The 22299-nt window shown below is 43.4% G+C and overlaps 1 protein-coding gene across 3 annotated transcripts in view; it reads left to right on the top strand.

The window, feature by feature from the left end:
- Positions 1-22299, top strand: part of LOC134644315 (neuropilin-2-like) — an 88068-nt gene that overhangs the window by 35935 nt on the left and 29834 nt on the right. For all 3 annotated transcript variants that reach the window (XM_063497235.1, XM_063497237.1, XM_063497236.1), the window contains exons 7-11: positions 1196-1351; positions 10261-10405; positions 14554-14729; positions 15478-15645; positions 16724-16868. In XM_063497235.1, the coding sequence (XP_063353305.1) occupies positions 1196-1351; positions 10261-10405; positions 14554-14729; positions 15478-15645; positions 16724-16868 (790 nt within the window). The remainder of the gene's footprint in view (positions 1-1195; positions 1352-10260; positions 10406-14553; positions 14730-15477; positions 15646-16723; positions 16869-22299) is intronic.

A 22299-nucleotide genomic window follows, 5' to 3' on the forward strand; every position in this document is an offset into this window, starting at 1 on the left:
GGATTTCATTCTTTCTTTTCTCCCTCTTCCTCCCATACTCACTCCTCACCCCGCCTTCTCCTCTCATCTGTTCCTCTCCTCGGTTTCGTATTATCGATTAGTTGTCTTGGTGGATCTCTGTCTGGCCCTACCGGTGCACGCCTGTGTGTGTGTTTGGTGGAAGTAATCTGAAACACCTGTCTCTCTGACAGATAACAAACGCAGCATTTTACCTCCCCTGGTGTTTTGTACTATACCTCAGTGGGACATACAGCACACACTTGCACAGCAAACACACACAACAAGTTCTGATTAATCTGCAGGTTTCAGCAGCTCCAGTCGAGGAGAGCAAATGTTGTAATCTACACTCGAACTTTTCTCATCTCCTCCTCTGTGTGTGTGTCTTTAAAAATGTGAAATACTCGGGTTAAAGAATCACAGGTGTGCTCTGATCCTGGCAGGTAACTCCACTAAAGCTTCAGTGATTTATATTAATACATTTTACTTCAGGTATTTTCAGACCGACAGTGTTTGTTATAAATATGCAGCCGTTCATTAGCAGTGTTCAGTGTCTTCCTAAACACCATCACTTATTGTTTTGTTAGACTCCATATTGAGAGAATTTATAACAACGTCTTGTTATTTTCCGTTGTTATTTAAATACCTTCATCGCTCTGCTGTGTTTACTCGTTTTGGGCACCATGGAGCAAATAAATTCGAGTCTACTTCAGGGACCTTGAAATCCCGGAGTTTGAAGCTTCGCATCCTACACGGTGCTTCCCATGTATAATGCAACGCAGCGAGCAGCATGCCAGCCACGTAGTGTAGCATCCACAATCAGGACGGGGAGGTGATTATAGCTATTGTATGGGAGGAAATTAAAATGAGCCCCGGGTCATTACTATCGATCTGCCAGGAGAGAGCCGCAGAGTGGAAAGAAACAGAGAGGAGTAGATGAGGAGGGGAGGAGAAGAGAGTGCCGAGCGGGGGAGATGGATGCAGATAACTCCAGGTGTATATTTGTGGGATTTTTTTTGTGTGTCTTCAACTGCTGTTGCACTTAAAAGGTCTTCAGACACTTTTTTGATCAACGATAGCTTTAGAATGAAATCTTACATCTTCAGTACATTTGAGTCTGAGGATTTCTGTGTTTTCTTTTACTTTGTCATCATTTTCTTATTAAGTAAAAGTTTAAAACCTTTCTCTCCCTAAACAGGTGGACCTCCATACTCTGAAGGTGCTTACCGGCATTGCCACACAGGGCGCCATTTCAAAGGAAACACAGAAGAATTACTTTGTTACCTCCTTCAAGCTAGAGGTCAGCACAAACGGAGAAGACTGGATGGTCTACAGACACGGCAAAAACCATAAGGTAGGTTCAAACACACGAGGCAGGAGCTGCTAACCGGCGTCGGGCTCCACTGGCATTCTGATGGGAGAGGTGGACGGAAATATGAGATGGATTATATGCAGCAAGAGTTGACCTCAAGCCCAAAATTTAACTGGTGTCTGCAATTACAGCCTTTCCACTGCCATTCAGTTGGCCTCATTTAAGGCTTTATGACTGAGCCAGAACCAGCACGAGTCTCCAGGCTCTTGGTGATATCTGACGTCATTGTATGCAACTGCATTTACACTGCACATTCTGCTTTTCCCATCCCATCTGGTTTCTTTTAGTTTCTGGTCTGAGCTCTGCCTAACGTTGACCTGATTGGGGCCGGGTTCCAAGCTGTTTTTCTCAGAGGTGTTAAGGCATGATGTGTCATCAGTGTGCACGCTGCAGTCTGGCCAGCCAGGTAGAAATAAAGCAGACGGCATTAAGAGTCTTAATGGTTGAGACTGCAATTAAAGTAAAAGAACATTCCAGTGGTTTTGGCTGGTTTTTCCATCAGAGGCGTTCTCCCCCTGCCCGTGGTCACACATGTTTGTCCTGCGGTCTAACGCCACGTCTGACTTTGTGCTGTAAACCTTTATTTCTTCATGAACGCTAATGCATGCACGCAGTCACATATGCATGCGCTTTGCTATGAGAGGGAAACAGGAGCTCCAGTCTAACCATGTGGAATTCCTTAGTGGAGATCCCACAAGACTTACAGCAAATGTTAACTCCCACAGAAGTGATGGTGGGATAAAACAGCACAGAAAATAAAAGATGGGGATGATGGATGATTGAGGAAATGAGGGAGTTTCTTCAGTTATATTTACAACATATTAAGCTTAGTTAACTTTTATTTTTAAGGAAAAAAGCTAATATCTTTGGTCATTTGTGTTATGTGGTAATAAACTGCATCTGTTTTACAGTAAATGGAAGGAATAATCTTTTAAATTTCCTGTGGAAATTTGGACTACAACAATAGGAGCTCAAATATGATGTCAAAGTTGATGGTCTCATTAACTGTCCACAAAAATCTAGGCAAAAATAAAAGTTTATAGCTTTTAGTAAACTTCTTTATTTATATATTTTATATTTCCCAGGCATGTGTAAGTGTAACCGATCATATTTCAGATTAATATCTCCATCATAAGTTACAGGCACTGGCCTAAATGCTCACAGCACACAGCAGTTTATCTACAGTAAGGAACTTAGATAAATCTCCAGGTTCAAGAGATGACAGGCTCGTGATATTCCTGGGAAGGGTGAGGCTGAAGCTGTGGGAGCGAGAGGGTTAATAGTGTTCTGCAATCGTTGGTGAACATATGCATGGGTTTTTTGCGGACTCTGCAACCCTGCACCACGGCTTACCAAAAACGCAGTTCATTGTTTCTCCAAGCCTACCAAAGCTGGAAAATAGTGTAATTTTCAGCAGTGAATATCTCCCTGGGACTGCAGAAGCAAGCATGCTAGTGCAAAGAGCTGGGAGACACAGGGACACCGCACAACTGTGCACTTTTTAGCTATTCTAATTTTTAAAATAATGCTTCATTATTTCAAGTTTGGATTGAAGCTCATTTCTATTTTTTTATGCATGCATCTTTCTCAACTACAAAGGTATAACTCAACTGCAGATCTTCATTTTTAGTGGTGCTAAAGTAAATCCACTGAATAATGAGCCATGATACTGTCCATGCAGACACGCAGCAGCTACAGCCCAGTTTCACAGTGACATCGGGCAACGAGACAATAAAAAAATCCAATATGCAAAACAGATTAATGTGCCGAGGCTAGTTGCTGGTGTCACCGCGCATAATCCTGCTTGTTTCAGCCACAACCCTGGAAAGCTGTTTGGAGCTGAATACCAAGGGAGACATTGAGTTGCACGTGTGTGTGTGTGAAGAGGAGGGGATTGCCATAAATCAGCAGCACGCAGAGAAACTCACACACACACACACACACACACACACACACACACACACACACACACACACACACACACACACACACACACACACACACACACACACACACACACACACACACACACAGGCAAACCAATTGGTAGGGTCTTTCTAGCTGTTTGGCTCCCTGGTGTGCCAGTCTGTGCTGTAATCTGACGGTTCGCTCAGTGTTGTCCAGCACCCCTTTTAATCCACATCTACACACCACTGTCTCAGTGCCATAATATGGATATTAGCAGATAGTACAAATATTGTAAATGTGTTATGGCAGTGTTATGTTAGATCAGAAAAAAACAGCGGAGTGGATGATGGTTATTTATCTGATGATGAAACGATGATGTCATCTTGTCCTTTCTCGGTTGACACACCCCAGACGGCCACTCAGCACTGGCCTTGCCCTGCTGACTTTCTCTATCGTCTTTCAGGGGTTGTTGTTGTGAGTTTGTGTGTGTCTGTGTTTTACGCTAGAAAGATATAAATCACTCCGCAGCAGTGGCCAAGACCTTTTTGGCAGTGTGTTTTATTCTGCAGTTTGTAAAACGCTGCGTCTGCATTAACAGGATAATTCAAGGAAATTGTATTTCATAATTGAAAGCAGATCCTGGATCAGCTTATGCGATAGATCACGGTTTTCCTTTTGTCTCACAGAAGCCTTAAATCAACACGGCTAAGTTATTAATTTTGAGAATTCGTAGCTGTTTTAGCCATCCAGGAAGTAAACAGAAGTGCCCCGACTGTACACCTATCCATCCATCTCCCCTTCTTGACATTTTCATTCACTTGCCTCTTCACTAGTTCTCTCAGAGTCTCTTCATCCATCAATTGCTCCCTCCATGTCTCCTCGTTCACTCACTTCACATCTTCCTTCGGCCTCTCCTTACGCTCTTTCCCCTCTCACAGCACTCCATCATTCGCTCTCCCTCCTCCTCCTGTCTCTGAGAAAGTCATCAGGAAATACGCCGGCACGTTTGTGCTGCTTAAACAAATGACTTTTGTGCTTGGCAGCAGCGATGCTTCGGTTTGTGTGCGTTAATCTGGAAGAATTATTGAGTTAGTGTTTTATGGGCAAGAGGCATTAAAGCAGGACAAAAAAATAATGGAAGCCACATGGATAGTTTGTTCTTGCAAAACCACCATGCATGAAATAATTAAACATATATAGTGGAGCAAAAACACACCAAACAGCACACGCAGACATGTGAATAGATGCATTTACATCCTCTATCTTTTTGCATATTAATGTTTGTTGCACTTAACTAATCAGACACTTCTTGTGCACACATACACACACAGGTATGCGCACACACTGTGGCTTTAAACATCTGGGAGCCTGCCTGCAAGGGCGGTGCTGCTGTCACACGGCATCGTGATGATTTGTGTGATCTGTAATGTATTTGATAATGTCATTAAAGGCCTGTCGTGAACCAGATGGGGCATATGGAATACATGTTAACTTGGAGAAACTTTTCAGGCACAAGCATGGAGTAATATTCAGACTTAATTTGTTCCTATTTGTACTTACAGACACTACCAGAGGAAAAGGGGAATGACAGACAGATGGGAAAATGTATTTTTTATTCTTATTGTGAAGCAGCGATTTGCCAAGGTTTAATCGAGAGGTCGTTGACAGATCATTTGAATTTGCGTTAGCCACAAAGAGATTTGTACCTGTAACTTTCTGTGTGGCGCGTTGTGCACACGACAAGTAAAGCAGCAGTTTTCTGCAGCCCGAGGCCTCGGCGTGAGAAATTATGTCGTCTCAGTTGCAGTTTTTATCTTTAGGAGCTTGAGAACTTCTCTATATAGCTACATTTGAGCTTGACGTGGGACAAGTGTCATTACGTAGCCCCCCAGAATTGCTGTAGGCAGACCTGTCTCTAGCCATTACAGAACTGGACCTCGGCCAAGACCAAAACCTCCTATTCCCACTTTAATCTGTGGGAGGGAGGATGGATGGAGAGAGAGGGATGGAGGATGGAGACGTGGGTGGAATGAGCAGGAGAGAGAGAGGGATCGTGATGGGAGGAAAGTGTAGAAAAGTTGAAAAAAAAAATCAGGAAAAAAGTAATGGAAAAAAGCAAAAGGTTAGGCTGATAGAGAGAGGAGAGACGGAGCAGGAGGAGGAAGAGAGGTGGGAGCAATGCAAGGTTCATAGGGGAACAAGTGAGTGAAGGAAAGAGGCAGGCGGGGGGAAAGAAGTGTTCATAGGGGAATCGCGGCGCAAAAGAAATAGGGATAGATGGATGAAGCAGGAGAGGGGGAATAATGAGAATAGCAGACAAGGGTGTTGACCACAAATCCCTCTGGATAGTTCAGAGGTCTCAGCAACACAGCCTGGAAGGATGTCAGGAGAGGGAAGGAAAATAAAGCGACAGAGTAGAGGGAGGTGAGGGAAAAGCAGAAGGGAGGGCCGGGTCAACGCAGAGCAGGAGAAAAGAGTTTGTGACAAATGAAGAAAGAAAAGCTCAGAGAAAAAGCGAGAAAAGGGACAACAGGGGATATTACGAAGGTGCCGTGTGTCGTTTGGTCTGTGAGATTTGTGCATTGTTCTGTCACACTCCCACACACACACACACACGCTCGGATTCAGCTGTCAAAGACAGGTTACCTCCCCGAAGTCTCCGTGTGCGCAAGCATGTGCGTGTGTTTGGCCTTCTTTGATGGAACGAGAGGAGATGGGGGGTGTTTTATTATTTTATAACTCAACGCATGCACATGCACACGACGCACACTCGGCACGGACATTTGAATAATTCAGCGCGTCTGTGCCGGCCCTCTCTGGCTGACTGACTGTGGCCTTGCGTGTTCTTTACTTTCCCGTGAGGTGAGCGCACTCGTTTGTCAGTCGCCTTTCCTGTAGTTACTCACTAGATCTGATTCGCTGCCTTTTGCCTGCAAACCAGAATCTGCTACCCAGAACTCTATTGTTATTCAGCGGAGCAGGTGTGTGTAAATGAAGGAAAAAATGGTATTCACTTCATGTCGGCCACCTTTGAGCTTCACTGAGAAATAAAAGTACTATTTGAAGTTTCTCTTTATATTATTTTGTTAAGAGCATTTCTGTTTGCTTGTGTGTGTGTGTGTGTGTGTGTGTGTGTGTGTGTGTGTGTGTGTGTGTGTGTGTGTGTGTGTGTGTGTGTGTGTGTTGGAGACAGACAAAGGGGGGAGGAGCATCTGTTCACCCTACTCTTTGCCAGTATCAGCTTCCCTTGTCTTCTTACCTTGGTGGAAACATCAGCCCATTAACAAATGCAGACAGACTCTCTCACACACACAAACACACGCTTAATAACCTGAGCTGGGCTGCAGGTGTAGTCCATTAGCTGATTGTTATTGAAGCCTTTTAGACTGAGACTGTTAACAGTGAATTTAGTTTGGTTTAAGACCTCAGGGACGCTGCATATCCCCTTACACCTCCTCTCTGTGGAGTCTCGCTGCGGAGCCACGACCTGGGAGCCGTTACGGGAATGCGAATATTTTTGTTTGCATGCGTGCACAAACTCACGTGTGTGTGTGTCATCTTTGAGATGTTTCATTCTGAAGTGTCCCTGCTCTTAAATTCACTTTATTATGAGACTGATGTGCGCTGTCGATCTCTGCGGAGGGCAGGCACCCGTCCACACAATCAAAAGTTCACATACTTTTAACAAACATGGCAGCATAAAATATGGCCTACGTGTAGAAAAACATATTAAAGTTTTAACAAGCCGGTCAGGTTATAAATATTTATGGGGCTATTTCTTAACAGGGGAGGCGCCTGACAGCTAGAATGGCTGGCCTCTAAGGTCTCCCTGTGTCCGAGCAGGTTAAATCCAGGTGTTCTGGCTTTCTCCTGCATCACAAAGACATGCATGATTCTGAACTGATTCTGCAGTGTGCATGGTTTGTGGTCTATGTGTCTTAACCCTGTGAAGGACGGGCAGCTGTATCCCATATTTTTCCCAATATCAGCTAGGATAGCCTCCAGCTGCCCCATGACCCTGCAAGTGGTAAAGATATAAGTTCACAGTCCTGATGAAGACAGTGACAGCAGTAGCTCAGCGGTACAACAAGCTGCAGCACGCGCTGCATCCCTGATGACCCTGAACAAAGCTGGTAACTGAAACAGTAACAGAACCAAGTTCGTGTCAAAGTTCTTGCTCACAGCTCCGCGGTGCCAAACGCTGTTTCTGCAAACGTTAAGCTGCAAAAAAAGCTGCAGGTTAGACTTTCACACAAACATACACATGTGCAGGAGTATCCACACACACGTAAAAGTGTGTGTGTGTGTGTCATTGTATATGTGTACACTGAAAATGTTTCAGTGGGCACCCAGGGAAATCAGAAAGCACCCGCCAGCCCCCAACTCCTAAGAGTGAGACTTCATAATTACACTTTTACACAGCGACACACACACACACACACACACACACACACACACACACACACACACACACGCACACACACACACTTGTAATTACAGTCTGCTACCACAATCCCATTAAGTCTTTGGGGCCTGTAGGCATTTTTCCATCATTTAACAGGTCACAGTTTCTAGTATGAATGCTTTTGTAAGGGCGTGAGTTCACAGGGGCCGACTTTGTGCTGTACACCCACTGGGTCACGGGTTCAATTCCCAGCTGGCCTAGTGGCCTGCTTCTGTTCTGCTCCAAGTCACAAACTCCTTTCATCCATATTTTGTCACCCCTGACGAGTCCTGCTGTTTAATGGATTGAAGACAGGAAGAAAAAAGTGATTTTAATCTTTCACACACACACACACACACACACACACACACACACACACACACACACACACACACACACACACACACACACACACACACACACACACACACACCTAAAACAAGGCAAACATCTATAAATGCGTAGCCAAGCAAGTAATTGCAAGGCCTTTGGCTCTGTCGAACAAGGCTTACCGCTCTGTGTAATAAACACACTATGATGTTTTCAGCATTAATGTAACATAATAGAAAGAGTGTTAAGGAAAAAGAGGCTTATTTGCTCCTGTAATGAAACAACAGCATGGATTATCTTCCTTAAATTTACAGCCGTTTATCATCAGCGAGAGACGAGATAGAGACATCGGAGAAAAAGACAGAAACGAAGGGAGAAAAGGAAATGAAGAGCAGAAACCCAGCTGTTCTGTCCTGCTGAGAGACCAGCGGAGATGGCTGTTGGCGAGAGAGACTGTCAGATAGACAGAGATATAAAGTCTTGATGTCAAAGACAAAAAGGGTCCTTCTAGCAATGTGCACTTGCATTCAGTTTCCTTTTATCTGAACTTGTGTGTGTTTTCAGAGGAAGTGTGGGGAGTGCAGGAGCTCAGAGGGCACCGTGTGAGAGCAGAGACACATTACATGCATGTGGGGGGACAGTGGTGTCTGCACACAGTGTGTTAGTGCATGTCATGTGTGTGTTTGTGCATCAGGGGGTGACGATGTGTTTTTCTTTGTGCTGTTTTCCTGCATGTGTGTGTGGTTGAGTCAAGAGGACGTGAGAAGAGGATGCTCTCCCACATACTTACGCCCGTGATTTATTGCACACTGCATGCCCTCAGAGTGTGTGTGTGTGTGAGTGTGTGAGTGAACCTTTGCACCCCTTCCCTCCTCGGTGAACAGTCACTTTATTAATTTTGTGGCTTTATGTAATCACGTAGCGGAGAAACATTAATCTGCTGCCTTTTCACCTCACATTAAGTTTCATTAAGTGTTGTCTGGAATCACAGCTGTGGACAGAGGCGTAAACTTAACTACAAAGCAAAAGATTATTGTTTGTTATCATGCCACAGCTAAAAGAAACTAGATGGTTGTATTATATGTGTCATATTTCTACCACTTACAGTCAGGGGAAAAAGAAAGTGCTCAAGTACATACAACATCAGATTAATATCAACAATATTAGACCGTGTCGTTGTTTATTTAACAAAACTTAACCAAAGAAGAGAAAAAAACTCAACTCAAATATCTGTGAGCTGATAAAAGGAGAATAATTTCAGTTTATTTGGCCAATGTGTAAAATTAAATTAACAGTTTAACACATTTGAAGGTTAATCCTGCTGTACAGAATAGCTGGGATTTTTTATGTGTACACAGTACTGTGCACAAATATTGAGCTGCCCTCATTTTCTGTATATTTTGCAAACATACATGGAAATACTCAACAACTGAGTTTGTGCAATTCTAAATAGTCTTCAGGAGTCGTTCTCCAGGCTTCTTGGAGGTCATTCAGAGCTCTTCTTTGGTTGTTTCTGCCTTTTGTACCTTTCTCTGTCGCGATGATTCAACACTGCTTCAATGATGTTGAGGTCCGAGCTCTGCAGAGACCAGTCCATGACTGATAATGTTTCACTGTGTTTGTTTTCACAGCACTGCCAGAGTGTTGGGATCATTGTTGTGCATTCAGACACTCTTTACATGGTTTTGCATGTCGGATCAAAATCAGTTTTATCATGATCTCCAACACCGGTGGCTAAAATGCAGCAGCAAATCATAACAGAGCCTCCACCGTGCTTGACAGATGGCTGTCGTAGTGTGCCAAAAGATACAACTTAAAACTAGTTCTTTGCTACGTTGCCTCTTCTTGTTCATTCCCTGAAATAGATGACTTTTTCATGTGTCGATGATTCATAGGTCAGGATTAAGCAGCTTAAAAAACAAACAAAAAAGCATTGAAATTGGATCAGGCAAAAGGACGAGACTGAAAATGAGTGAAAAAAGAGCCAATGTCCAAAAAAACTAGTTTGAAAGACAAGAAGACAAGAAAGTCTGGCTCCTTGGAAACAAAATATAAATAGAAAAGAGATGGCTGAGGACTTTTGCACATCGCTGTATGCAGCACATAGAACTGTGACTCAGCAATATTATCTCCCATTATCCTTACTGAGCTCCTGTTCTGCAGATGGACTCCAAACGTCGCACTTCTAAATGTTCCTGTCTGTCTGCAGGTTTTCCATGCCAACGCTGACGCCACGGAGGTGGTCCTCAATCGAATCCCACAGCCGGTCCTGGCCCGCTTCGTGCGGATTAAACCTCAGACATGGAAGAACGGCATTGCGCTGCGGTTCGAGCTCTACGGCTGTCAGATCACGGGTAAGACAGACGATGCTTTTTTTTCCTGCGGAGTTTCTCAGACTTTCTCGGGACAGGGGTCAATCTCCTCGTGGGATTCCAGCGAAAACACAGAAGTCAGTTTGTCAAGTGCAGGAATATGTGAAAGGTTTTTCTTTATTTGTCTAATCTAATAATAAACAGGTTTGTAATTTGTCCATCCATTAACTCCTATTCATAATTCTATTCATGCCGTCCTCTCGTCTTTTTCTCCTTTTCACATGTGTGCAACACACCCACCCTTGTGTGCGCCTGCACTCTTGCCCTTGCTCTTTCATATACATACACCCCTTCTCTGTCTCCCACTCACAGATCTCTCACACACACACACACACACACACACACACACACACACACACACACACACACTCAGTCCTAATAGAATAATACTAGAGTGTGATGTGTGGGTGATAACATCAGAGAGTAACAGGCTCTCAGCTTTCATCTGCAGCCCTGGCAAACAAACACGATTTCAACCAGCATAATCAGCTCAATACTATAAATAGATAAAACTTAATTAGACTGTCTGTGTTTGTGTGTGCGTCTGTGCGTATATGGTAAAAGACAGAGAGTTTCAATCCATTTGAGCATATCTGTGTGCATGTGTGTCCCGCTCCACTGTATCATTATTAGGTTAGGGCCTCTCTCTGCTGCCATCGTAGCGGCCATTGAGAGGGACAGATATGCTCTTATCCAGGAGGGCTATTTCAGCACCCACACAAATCACAATCACACCGAAACAATATGATACTGAGTGTGTGTGTGTGTGTGATAGAGAGATAGACAGGGATGTGGAATATATCAGGTATCTTGCCTGTGTTCTTGATTGCCCAGTTTTTTTGTTTTTTTACTCTATTTTAACACCTGAAATTGCATTATATATCACTCTGCCTTTTTCACCGCTTTCAGGAGTGAGAGCATATATAACCCCCGTTTTTTGGGGCATCGCCCTGCCTTTTGCTCATCCCTGCCACCTCGCGATTCCTGCCAGCCATCATGAGAAAAACATTGAGTTTATATGCAAAGTCTTGACACTTTTAAGGCTGGTTTTTGTAACGAGGGATGTCAGAGTTTGATATTTCCGTGGCTCGTAGCGAGAAGCAGAAACTGTTCTGCTGCAGTTTCAGGGAAAATGTCCATAACCTGCTGAAAAAACCCCAAACATACTGCTAATGGCCATGCAGTATCTTTTCTGAGCACACAGACATGCAGGCAAACACACAGTCAAACACACTGCCAGGGGGAATGTGATAATGCCCTACACAAGCCTATAAAGGCAGACATAAAGCAGTCAGTCACTGACATGTCATTAACTTAAATCACACTTTTATGTCTTCTGCTCTACTTTTTTCTCCGTCTCTCTCTCGTCAGTATGTTTTTCTTCCTCTGTCCTTCTTTTACCTTTGCTGACAGCCACCATTCCTTCTTCCAACATCCCTTCTTTAAATCTTCCCGTCCCTGCTTCATTCAGCTCTTCCTCCCTCCATCGCTTCTCCCTTAATCTCATTTTATTTTAGCACCGCAGCACTTATCAATCATTTATTTTTAGCACCTTTTACTATTTTTCCCAGCAGGGCTTGTGTAGCGTGTGTATTTGTAGAAACTACACACGTGTGCGTCCAGCTGTGCGTATGCATCAGCCAGGTAGCGCCTCGGCGCCGTACTTGTGAGACCCCGTTATCAGAAACGGCACAGTGGGAGTTTGTGTTCACCTGTGTGTGGGCGAAACATCAGAGCATACGTGAGAGGAAGTGGGCTTCTGATAGACCTTTACTGTCCGACTGCTGCGTGCATGTGCGTGCATCTCTCTGTGTGCGTGCATTTGAGAGCTGAAACTATTTCTGCTATGCTATCTGTAGAGGTGATATGCTGCACTCCTACATTAAAGGAGCTGCTAAAATACACTGATGCAGGAAATAAGAAACACAAAATAAATGACACGGGAACAGCGTTTTCTTCTAGCTAATCGGTTTTCATGTCTGCTGTAGAGCTTGAAGGAGCCATCCAGCCTGGCTGGAGCTGTTGTTGTTTATTGTTGATTCATTATTTACCATTCTGAGGCACAAACGTCACGGCATTAAACATTCATCTCCGTGAAGACCTGAAGAATGTCACCATCAATCACCGTCAACCTTCACTGTCAGCCGGCTCTCTCTCTTTCCCACTTGCATCTCCCTCGCTCCCTCTTTCTCACCCTTTCCTATTTACTTGCTGCCTTTTCAGTCCATCTCCCTGTTTGGCCTTTTGTCTATCTCTTTATCTTCCCTTTGTCCTCTAACTCCTCCTCCACACCTTTGTCTTCCTTTCCTCCATCGCTCTTGTCTTTGTCCCAGATCAGAACTGGTCACTTTGATTTTTTTTGTGTTTCGTCATTATTCATGGAAGTACCATATTTTGATGCTTGTCGGACTAAAAACCATTTGTCAGTGTAATAAACAGTATCCATTTGATCTCCAACATGCTTTCATTTAGTGCTTCCATTTGAGAGTTCTCTGGCTCAATTCCCCATGAAGAATCCCCTTTGGTAGGCAGGTTAAAATTATGCATCAACTTTGCAGCAGCAGGAAGGCAAAATAATGAAATGGGCTGGTGGAAAGCAGCTCAAAGGCACCGCGCCGCGTAACACACAAGTTGTTGTTTGTGTCACAAACACAACATTTTGCTCCCAGATTAGATCAAACAGTGTCGCCGAATTATTCCAAACCTGAAAGCGACGTTCATTTATGAAGGATTGTTAAAAGACAGATGCTTTGGTGTAGCAGGAGCCTGCAGACGGAGAACAGTTTGGACAGTCCAGCATTGTTTAAAGAATCATGAAAATATCAGATTATGGCCCGTTATGTCCAAATTACTTACCAGATACAGTCCTGTGCAAATGTGTTAAATTACTCCTCGTGTCTTTGTATTTTGTGTCTTTGTCACTTTGTTACTAGCAGCCTGTCCCAAAATTCAACTAAAGAAATGTCTTTAGTTGGCTCAATAAAAAATAACAAAGTTTGACAGACATGAAATTGGATTTTTGCACCAACAAGGTGATTCCCAAAGTGCGATTAGCTGGAAACTTGGCATATCTCAGCCTGGTGTGCAGTGTGTCCTTAAAAATTTAAGAAAACTGGACCAAAGTGGAGGACCGAAGAAGAAATGTGTGTCCTGGACTGGACTGACTGTGGCAACAGGTCTGATGGAGCGATGAATTCACATTGGATATTTCCAGTTCAAGTCGTTGTCAGTATGTACGCAGGAGGTCAGGAGAGCGGTCCAACAGTGAGTGCCAGTGCAGTGAAGGCATATCCTAACTGAAAAAACACACAGTGGAGCTTCAGTCATGGACGGGTCTCCCCAGAACTCGGACCTCAGCATTACTGAAGCAGTGTGGGATCATCCTGACAGAGGACACAACCAAAGGCAGAAACGTCCAAAAAGAGCTTTAAATGTCCTTCAGGAAGCCTGGAGAACTGTTCCTGAAGCTCCTCAGGGAAATTAGAAGAAAGCCTTTTTAACGAGGAAGGTGTTCGTACCAAATATTGATTTTCAAGCGTTGTACAAACTCCATTGTTGCCCTATAGACTATATTTCCATGTATGTTTGCATATCGTTCAATAAATTGCTGCAGTTGTTTCTTACGAGCGACGTATAAAGAACCGAGTGCTGTATATTACTCCAGATGATTTCAGATTTTTAGCTTCCGGGCAACCTCTAATGTTACATAACTAGTTTCATATGCAGCATGAAATTCCCAGCAGTAAACATACAGTGAGCTGTAACAGCAGAGGACAGGAGAGCATATCACTGCATCAAACTTTAAAATTCATAAAATCAACCATTTAGCACCAGTGTTGTTGTTCTCTGCCGATAATAATGCTGCTTTAATGTTTTTAGCTGCTGACTGATGTTTGAGGCACTGAGTCAGAGGACGGGAATGTTTTCCAAAAAGTTCCCAAACTACTTTGTAATTGCTTTTCTTTTATTAACAACACGAAAAGAAATTAGGGGTATCAATGTTTGTTTTGTGCACTGATTGTAATAAGCTGGCAGAATAAATAGAAATCATCTTTCCAGCCTTAAACTTAAGAAAAAAGCCTCAGCGGTAGCATTAAGCACTCCTTTCTCTCTGTGTTCTGATTTATCAGATGCCCCCTGCTCAGAGCTGCAGGGCATGTTGTCTGGTTTGCTTCCTGACTCGCAAATCACTGCGTCCTCCATGAGGGACATCCACGGCTCCATGGGGGCCGCCAGGCTGGTGGCCAGTCGATCAGGCTGGTTTCCCAACCCAACGCAACCCATAGTTGGAGAAGAGTGGCTGCAGGTATGTCGCTATAGCCTAGCATCATTCATCTGCTCTGTCTTTTGATTTTTTAAACTGCATGTGAGGGGCGAGGGGTGAGCTGTCAATCACAAGGAAGCCTCGACGTTGACCAAAACCTGCTTTGTCATAAATTTTACTCTTAATGGTAGCATAGTATAGGAACGCACTTCAGTTTATAACGGAGAACACTTGAAACCAGACACTGAGACCATAAACGTCAGAACATCAGAAAAGGTCGTCTGAAGTGATAAATCAAGCGGGGGTGGGGTCAGTTTCCCAGAGACTTGTTTTTGCAACTAAAGGAGCTATAAAAAAAAGACACAGCATCCACATCTGTCTTTTATAATGTAATCTACGGTTTGGTCAATCAAATACTGCAGGCCGGGCTTTTTCACACCTGCACTGGCGATCACAACATCCACCGAACCCACAAAATTACTGTAAAATGACACACGTGACAACAGTGTGCAGGGTCTCTAAACACTGATGGAGTTTTCAGCCGTCGTTTAGATTGCATTTGTGAACTGACCTTGGTCATGAACTGCTATTGAATAGAAAGAAGAACCCATTTCCAAAGCCTGAATCTTATTAAAAGTTCCCCAATGGAAAACCAACGTTTGATTGATTATATGCTCGGGAAAGTCACAGTTGCCACAATGGGCAGGGGATCTGGAAATTGATCGGTTCCCTGGCGCAAAGGGTGAGCGAGCAATAATAACTTTGTTTAACTTTGTTTTGTGTGCTGCAGGTGGACCTCGGTGTGCCCAAGATGGTGCGTGGCATTATTACTCAAGGTGCACGAGGCCTGGAGGGCAGTGCGGAGAACAGAGCGTTTGTCAGGAAGTACAAACTGGCTCACAGCTCGAATGGCAAAGACTGGACCTACATCACTGACAGCAAGACTGGGTTTGCTAAGGTAGAGGAGAACACACACACTCTCTCCTTGTTTTTGACACAAACGGGGGCCCCCTCTGTCCTCTGGTCCGCCGCCGTCACTTCTCACTCATTTGCAGTTTATTTATAGCTGTCTCTCAGCCGAGCCTTTCCCCCCGTCTCCTTCTCTTTCTCCTCGTCTTTGTCTTTCTGATTCTTGTCATTTTTCGCAAAAACGCCGCTTTATTACAGCCTCGGCTCCGATAATAATTCAATTTAATCACCTCGCTCCTCATTCTTCGTGCTTCTGTGTCTTCCTCTCCCCGAGTCCTGCGCTCTCCCTCGCTTCGTCTCTCATCCTCTATTTGTCTCTCATGGGTGTTAATTAAAAATGTCTTTCCTGCATCACCACTCAGCACTGCTGGCGTCTAACGCACTGCGAGACGGGCACTTTAAACTTTGTTCTGCTTTCTGAGACTATGTCTTAAAACGCTTTAATAGTACTACTGAGTGCCTGGATTTTCTCCTGATGCTAAAATCCTGTTCTCTCTCATCTGCCTGTCTTTTTAAATGAGCGTCCTGGGAAATTCATCTTACGGTTTTTAAAATTTCAGAAATGGGGAACACAGAGGATACAGTTCAATTAATGAAACCAATAGTACAACTTTCACGGCCCACGTTTTTTGAAAGGCTTGCTGTAGTCTTGTCTGTATGAAGCTTGTAATAAATCTTGTGCTTTTGCGAGAGGCTTCTTCTGCCTCAAAGACGATTTGGAAATCAAAGGAAACATCTTCTTTCTGTTGTTTTTTTGACACATGTCGTTCTGAGCGGGGAAACAATGCTAGTTAGTTGTCTTATTTATCAAGACTTCCATTTTTTTATTGGTTTCTCATCAGGCGGGATAGTGAAATACCAACATTTGACTGCCTCCACTGGATTTTCTGTTGTTTTAGGAATTTTTTAAATGGTCGAACAGATTTGGGCACCAGGCAAAAGTTTATTGCTGACTGCCTTTGAAACGATGTCAAAGAATTTAGCATCAATGCTTGAATGAGCTGAACTCTCAGGTCTTTCTACACCAGTGAAACTGTTTCGTGCTCACCTTTCACATTCTTCCTCAGATTTTTGAGGGCAACGGCCACTACGATACTCCCGAGGTGCGGAGGTTTGACGAGATAGTGACTCAGCACATCCGAGTCTTTCCAGAGAGATGGTCGCCCGCCGGGATCGGCATGAGGATGGAGGTTCTCGGCTGTGACCTGCCCGGTAGGAGCGCACACACGTGGATGATAGGAGAAACTACACACAGATGAAGTAAAGTTGCATGCGTGGATAAATGAACAATCCCACACAGTAGCAGGAATGAAAGTGGAATACATCTGCACATATAGGATAAATTAAACGATCTATGATCATATTTCAAAACCAAACACATGCTCTTTAAATCAGAGATTTTTGTCTTTGTCCTCGTTTTTTATCTGCCCTGTGTATGGCTTTGTGCTCTGATATGTAGATTTTGCATGTGTACACAGCATGTTCCACGCTACAGCAACACAGTTTTCCTGGTGCTGGATTTGGATTTTTTCACTACAATGCCAGATTCTCAGCTTTAATTCAAGGATTCAAGCGTGTCATATGAAACCAAATGTTAAATTTTAAATACTTTATGGTACATTCTTTGTCCAGAGCCTGTGGACTTACCTGCAAAAATGTGTCAGTTGCTTTCACTGTATTTTTGGATTATCGTCCATCTGTACTGCCTGTCCAGGCAACTTTGCTGTGTTTGGTGGAATATGAGCAGGAAGTTTGTCCCAACACTTGTGGTTCTTTCTTCTTATGCATCATCAGTAAAGACTGGTGGCCCATCATTATGAAGGGTGCTTCCAGATGGGGTTTGTCTTGCTTTTGATACTGAACACTGGTTTGCACCTTGTGCTGAACCTTCTGCATTTCCCTCTTCAAGTCCTCTCTGTATGATGCACTTGGATAATAACATGCTGACCTCCAGGAGAGTACTCTTTACCCGGCAGTGTTTCTTTATCTATCCTGAGATCGTTTGCTGAGCTTTACATGTAGCTGAAATGACTTTCGAACTCTTTATGTTTCCCAAAGCAGCTCTTAAGCTCTGAAACTCTTAAACTTAATAATAGCTGCACTGTGATCTTTGGTCCTTCCCCCTGTTTGGTTGTGAAGAGCTCTGTGATTTTCAGAGCAACTAAGGTAACAAACCTGTGTCTGTGTCCAAACAAACGTACATATATATGAATAACTGTAGTATTTGTGCTTCTGTCATGGATTCTCCAACATATCATGGAGTTAAAGTTAATCATCTTGCTCTGCAGGAGGGTTTTCCACATGTCTGGACAGGGATTAACATGTCTAGGTCATGGGACTTTTACTAATAGTGGCCAGCTGTGTACTACATTGTGTCCCCAGCCCATTATGTTAGTAGCATGTTGCTAGTGTGTCGTGAAGGATTAGGTGAACTTTGGTGTTTTCCTTTTCCTGTTGTGTTTTTTAATATTTTAGCAGAAGCCGTTGTTTATCAGGAGTGCTTTTTAGTGTGCAGTGTGTGTAAAGTGATGAATGTGGACCATTACTCTGTATGCCACTTTACTGAGCTGTGTAACCACAATTTATTATAATATGCTAGCGTTGCATGGACCTTGTTAGCTGTGGCAAGCATTTTTTTTCAGCTCGACAATAATTTAAGCATTAAAGCAATCCATTGTACAAACCTGACACTTTTTTTCTTTTGCTTAACTTGAGCAGTAATAATGAGCTGTATAAATTCTCCACTAAATGAAGCAGAGACAATGGATCCAATGTTATTAAAGCTGGGATATTTGAATGCATGATAATATGATCATGTCCTTTAGATAGCCAGTTATGACACAGTAATACACAGTAACAGCAGTTGAGTTGTGTTTTCATAACCAGACCTCTATACCTGCTGCTGTTATGACCAAAGTCCTCTCCTTCCCCGTGCTTTCTGCTTCCAGCGTTTTCAGATTTTACTGCTTCAGTCAGGTTGTGACAGGTGAAGACGAGAACAGGAAATGACACGTACCTGTTCCCAGTGGACATGAAGGGGGTTGTTGCTGCGACCGATGGCTCCAACTCTGTGTTTCTGAGCACGTGTGTGTCCATTTGGGTTTCCGACAGAGAGAGAGGGGGGAACCCGAGGGGAACGTTATATCCCAGATGTGTCAGGCCTAACCAGGAGGCCGGTGATGATGGGGACAGAAAGGGCAGCCTCTTCTGTTCTTAATACAGTTTCTAACAAGTGACCGTGGACGGAAAATAATGCAGATTATACAGGAAAATCACAGCGTTTCAGGAGGTGTTGAGTCCTGACATGACACCATCGATGTGCTGTAGCATGTGGTGATTTACGTCTTTGCACTCGACATTTTCAAACACGTCAAACTCTTCATGAAGCCTCTTTAAACTTTTAGTCTCTCCTTCAATGAAACAAGAACAGAGATGTCAGACTCGTTGGACATCGTGGGCCGCACAAGTGTAAAGAAGTTTAACAACACAGTTAATCTCTGACATAATACAACAAAGTGCAAGTTCAACAGTACGTCTCAGTTATTCTACATGATAAAGAAATGCTGCTGTAGGAAATGAAAGAAATCAGTCAGCACGACTGTTTCAGCTAAAGTGGGAAATTACAGAAAAAGTTCTGGGAGCTCGTTACCCAGACAGTCCTGTGATTATAAAGCAGAAAGGTTTTTAAATGCACAGAAAATGTTTTTTTCCATGTGTAAAAAACAACAAAAAACAAGTGCATTTCTATAGTAGATGGTGAAAACTAGGATTTTTTCTGCCGCTTGATTGGTTATCTGTTAGTTAATTACCTTTGTGTAGTATGAAAGGCCATGGGGGACTTTACTGACTCTTTATCAGCAGGAAAAGCTGTGACAATACAATTAAAAGTCTAAAATTTATGCCCTTGGTGGGCCGATTCTGGCTCCCGGGCCTTATGTTTGACACACCTATACTACATTAAATATGCAGTCAAAGCCATTAAACTCCATCTGCTTATATTTAACAGCTTTTCCAGTTAAACCTTTTGGTTCAAGCGTAACACAAATCTAACTACTCTCCCTAATTAACTCATTAATGTCAGGACCCGGGAGAGCTTCTTTTTTTTGGCCATAAGAAAAAGTAAAATATGCATAAACAGAAGTAACGTCTGACACAAGCGAACTGGTTATCCTGTTCATAAACTACATGTGTGATAATCGTGCACTCCATGTCTGCACCACCATAGTGTAGATGCACATCACTGCGGTTGTGCTTGCCCTGGTTGTCTGCTGGTCTGGCTTTCGATGTCTGCGCGCCAGATGTTTGCCTTCTGGTTGTAATCTGTGCATTACACACGATAACAGTTCACTTCCACTTCACGTGTACAGCACAGTAACCGCTCATGCTGCCATCCGAACTACAACACACAACCACACACTAAGATAATTGTACGTCTTTAGTGGCTTAGAGAAAGTGAGGATTATTAAATTTCACTTTGTCCGCGTCTTAAACGGCCTCCATCCTAACTGATGTGAGGATAACAATCCAAAAACGATCCAGTCATTCCGACCTGTTTCCTTCTTGCTCCTGTGTGTTTTTGTTCTACCGGTTGTTGTAAAAGAAGATTAAGTATTAAATATTCAACGGTGCATCAGTTTCAGTCCAGTGAACACAGCTGTTTACATGTAAGTCAGACTCGCAGACATTCAGGCCCACGTTTGTCCTTCTCACCCAGCTGACGTGCACACAGTTATCCGTTTTAAAAAAGGATCCTTAATCTTCTTTTGTTTAGCGAAACAAGGAGATGCACACTGATATCCTCACACTCCCAAGCTTTGCATTGTTGTGACCTTTTCAGGAACATTTCCACATCAGCAAAACTCAAGATACAGCAAATATAAACAGAGACAGCTCCACCTATAATTAGGATTTCCCCTTTTTTCCTCACACTTTAGCACAAATAGTCGAATCGCATCCCGCCTGTCTCACCACTCAGGAAATAGTGGGCATGCATTAATGAATTCAATAATAAATAAGCAGCGTATTGCCGTCATACGCTCTCCAACACAACTGCAAACATTCACACTTATTCCAGGGAGCGCATCAATCCAGCAGCCAGTTTAACATGCAGCTAACACTATTCTCTTTTTCTGGGGACTGAACTTCGTCTATACTGAGCCTGTTCATGCTCAGCTCACAGTTTTTTTATTGAGTGTGAATCAAGTTTGCTTCCTGGTAGTTTTTGATATAAATAGAAACTTTTCAGCCTTCGTCCTTATTGAGATGATTCACAAAAGTGCATACAGTGCACTGTGGTACTCACAATTACTGTAAGACAAAGACAGTGTAACACACTGTCAGTCATACACCTCGCATCCTCTAAACAGCAGCTTTAACGAATTTAAAAGGAAACTGCTTTTCCATTACTGCCCCTGCGTTGTTTTCATATTTTACAGTGAAGCACGCTGACCTGGCCACAGGGCTGTAAAACAATTTCCTCACATGAGAGAGACAATCTCAGCGCACAATTGCAATGAAGAAATCCAAAATTACAGATCCGAGGCTCTTAGGGGGCACGCAATCATGTCGTTTACCATCTCATTATTGTGCCAAACCTTCGGTGCAAAAACAGAAACAAAAGCCAGAATATTATTGCGGGACTCGTTCTAATCATTCACGCTAGCTACGGAGGCAACGTGTAATTTAGGTCTCACAACCCCGACTATTGGATCTGAACTCTGAGCTCGCACGCTGCCAGTTTTGTTCATGTTTTAAATGAGTGAGCTATCAGAACATCTGCTACACTCTCATCTCTTTCACTCCACACCTAGCTGTTGGCAGGCACGTATGTACACACACACACACACACACCACCTGTTTGGCACAAAGATGTGAGTTTGGTTTTAGTTGTGTAAATACATGCTTAGTTTCTCATCACATTTGATAACTACATTGTTATGGGCGGGGTGCTTGAGGAAAATAACGGAGACAATGACAAACACAGACACAGAGTGAAAGCGGCTTTTGTCCGGAGCCTCAGAGTGCTTAATAACAGCGTTATTTTTATTCAGCTGCTGCTGCTGCTGCTCTCGGGATCACGGAAGTCTTAAAATACCGCCAACCAGATTGTGACACAAATTATGCTTCCTTATTATTATGTTCCAACAAAACGGCAATGATTAGCACGATAGGAGCCTCACTCGTGGCTGATGAATGCTGCTTTTCACCGCAGACTGTAAATGAAAGATAAGCATGGCTTGCAGCCCTGCAAGAAGTGCCACAAACATGCACTCTTTCTCATGGTCAGCAGGGGGCGACTCATAAGAAGTCAATGGGCTCAGATCTTGATGAGTGTCTGCATAGTGTTCATTTTGCAAATTATGATCCGCATTAGATTAAAAAAGGATGAAAGAGCAGCGTATGGCTGATTTGCTGTGACCATGAACTTCTCCTGCAGTTTCTTGGCCTGATCGCCACCGCCTGCCTATCATGTCACCAAGACGACGACGGCATAAATTGCTCTGCTTGCGGCTTCACAGAATAATGTTACATTGGCCTCATGTATCTTTTATGTATGGTTTATGTCTTTTTATTAAAAATATGGACTCTAAAAGAGTGCTGTGTGAAATTCTGCAAGATGTAGGGAAGTACATCGAGCAGGGAG

This window comes from Pelmatolapia mariae, linkage group LG16_19 (genome assembly GCF_036321145.2).
Source record: "Pelmatolapia mariae isolate MD_Pm_ZW linkage group LG16_19, Pm_UMD_F_2, whole genome shotgun sequence".
Taxonomy (NCBI): domain Eukaryota; kingdom Metazoa; phylum Chordata; class Actinopteri; order Cichliformes; family Cichlidae; genus Pelmatolapia; species Pelmatolapia mariae.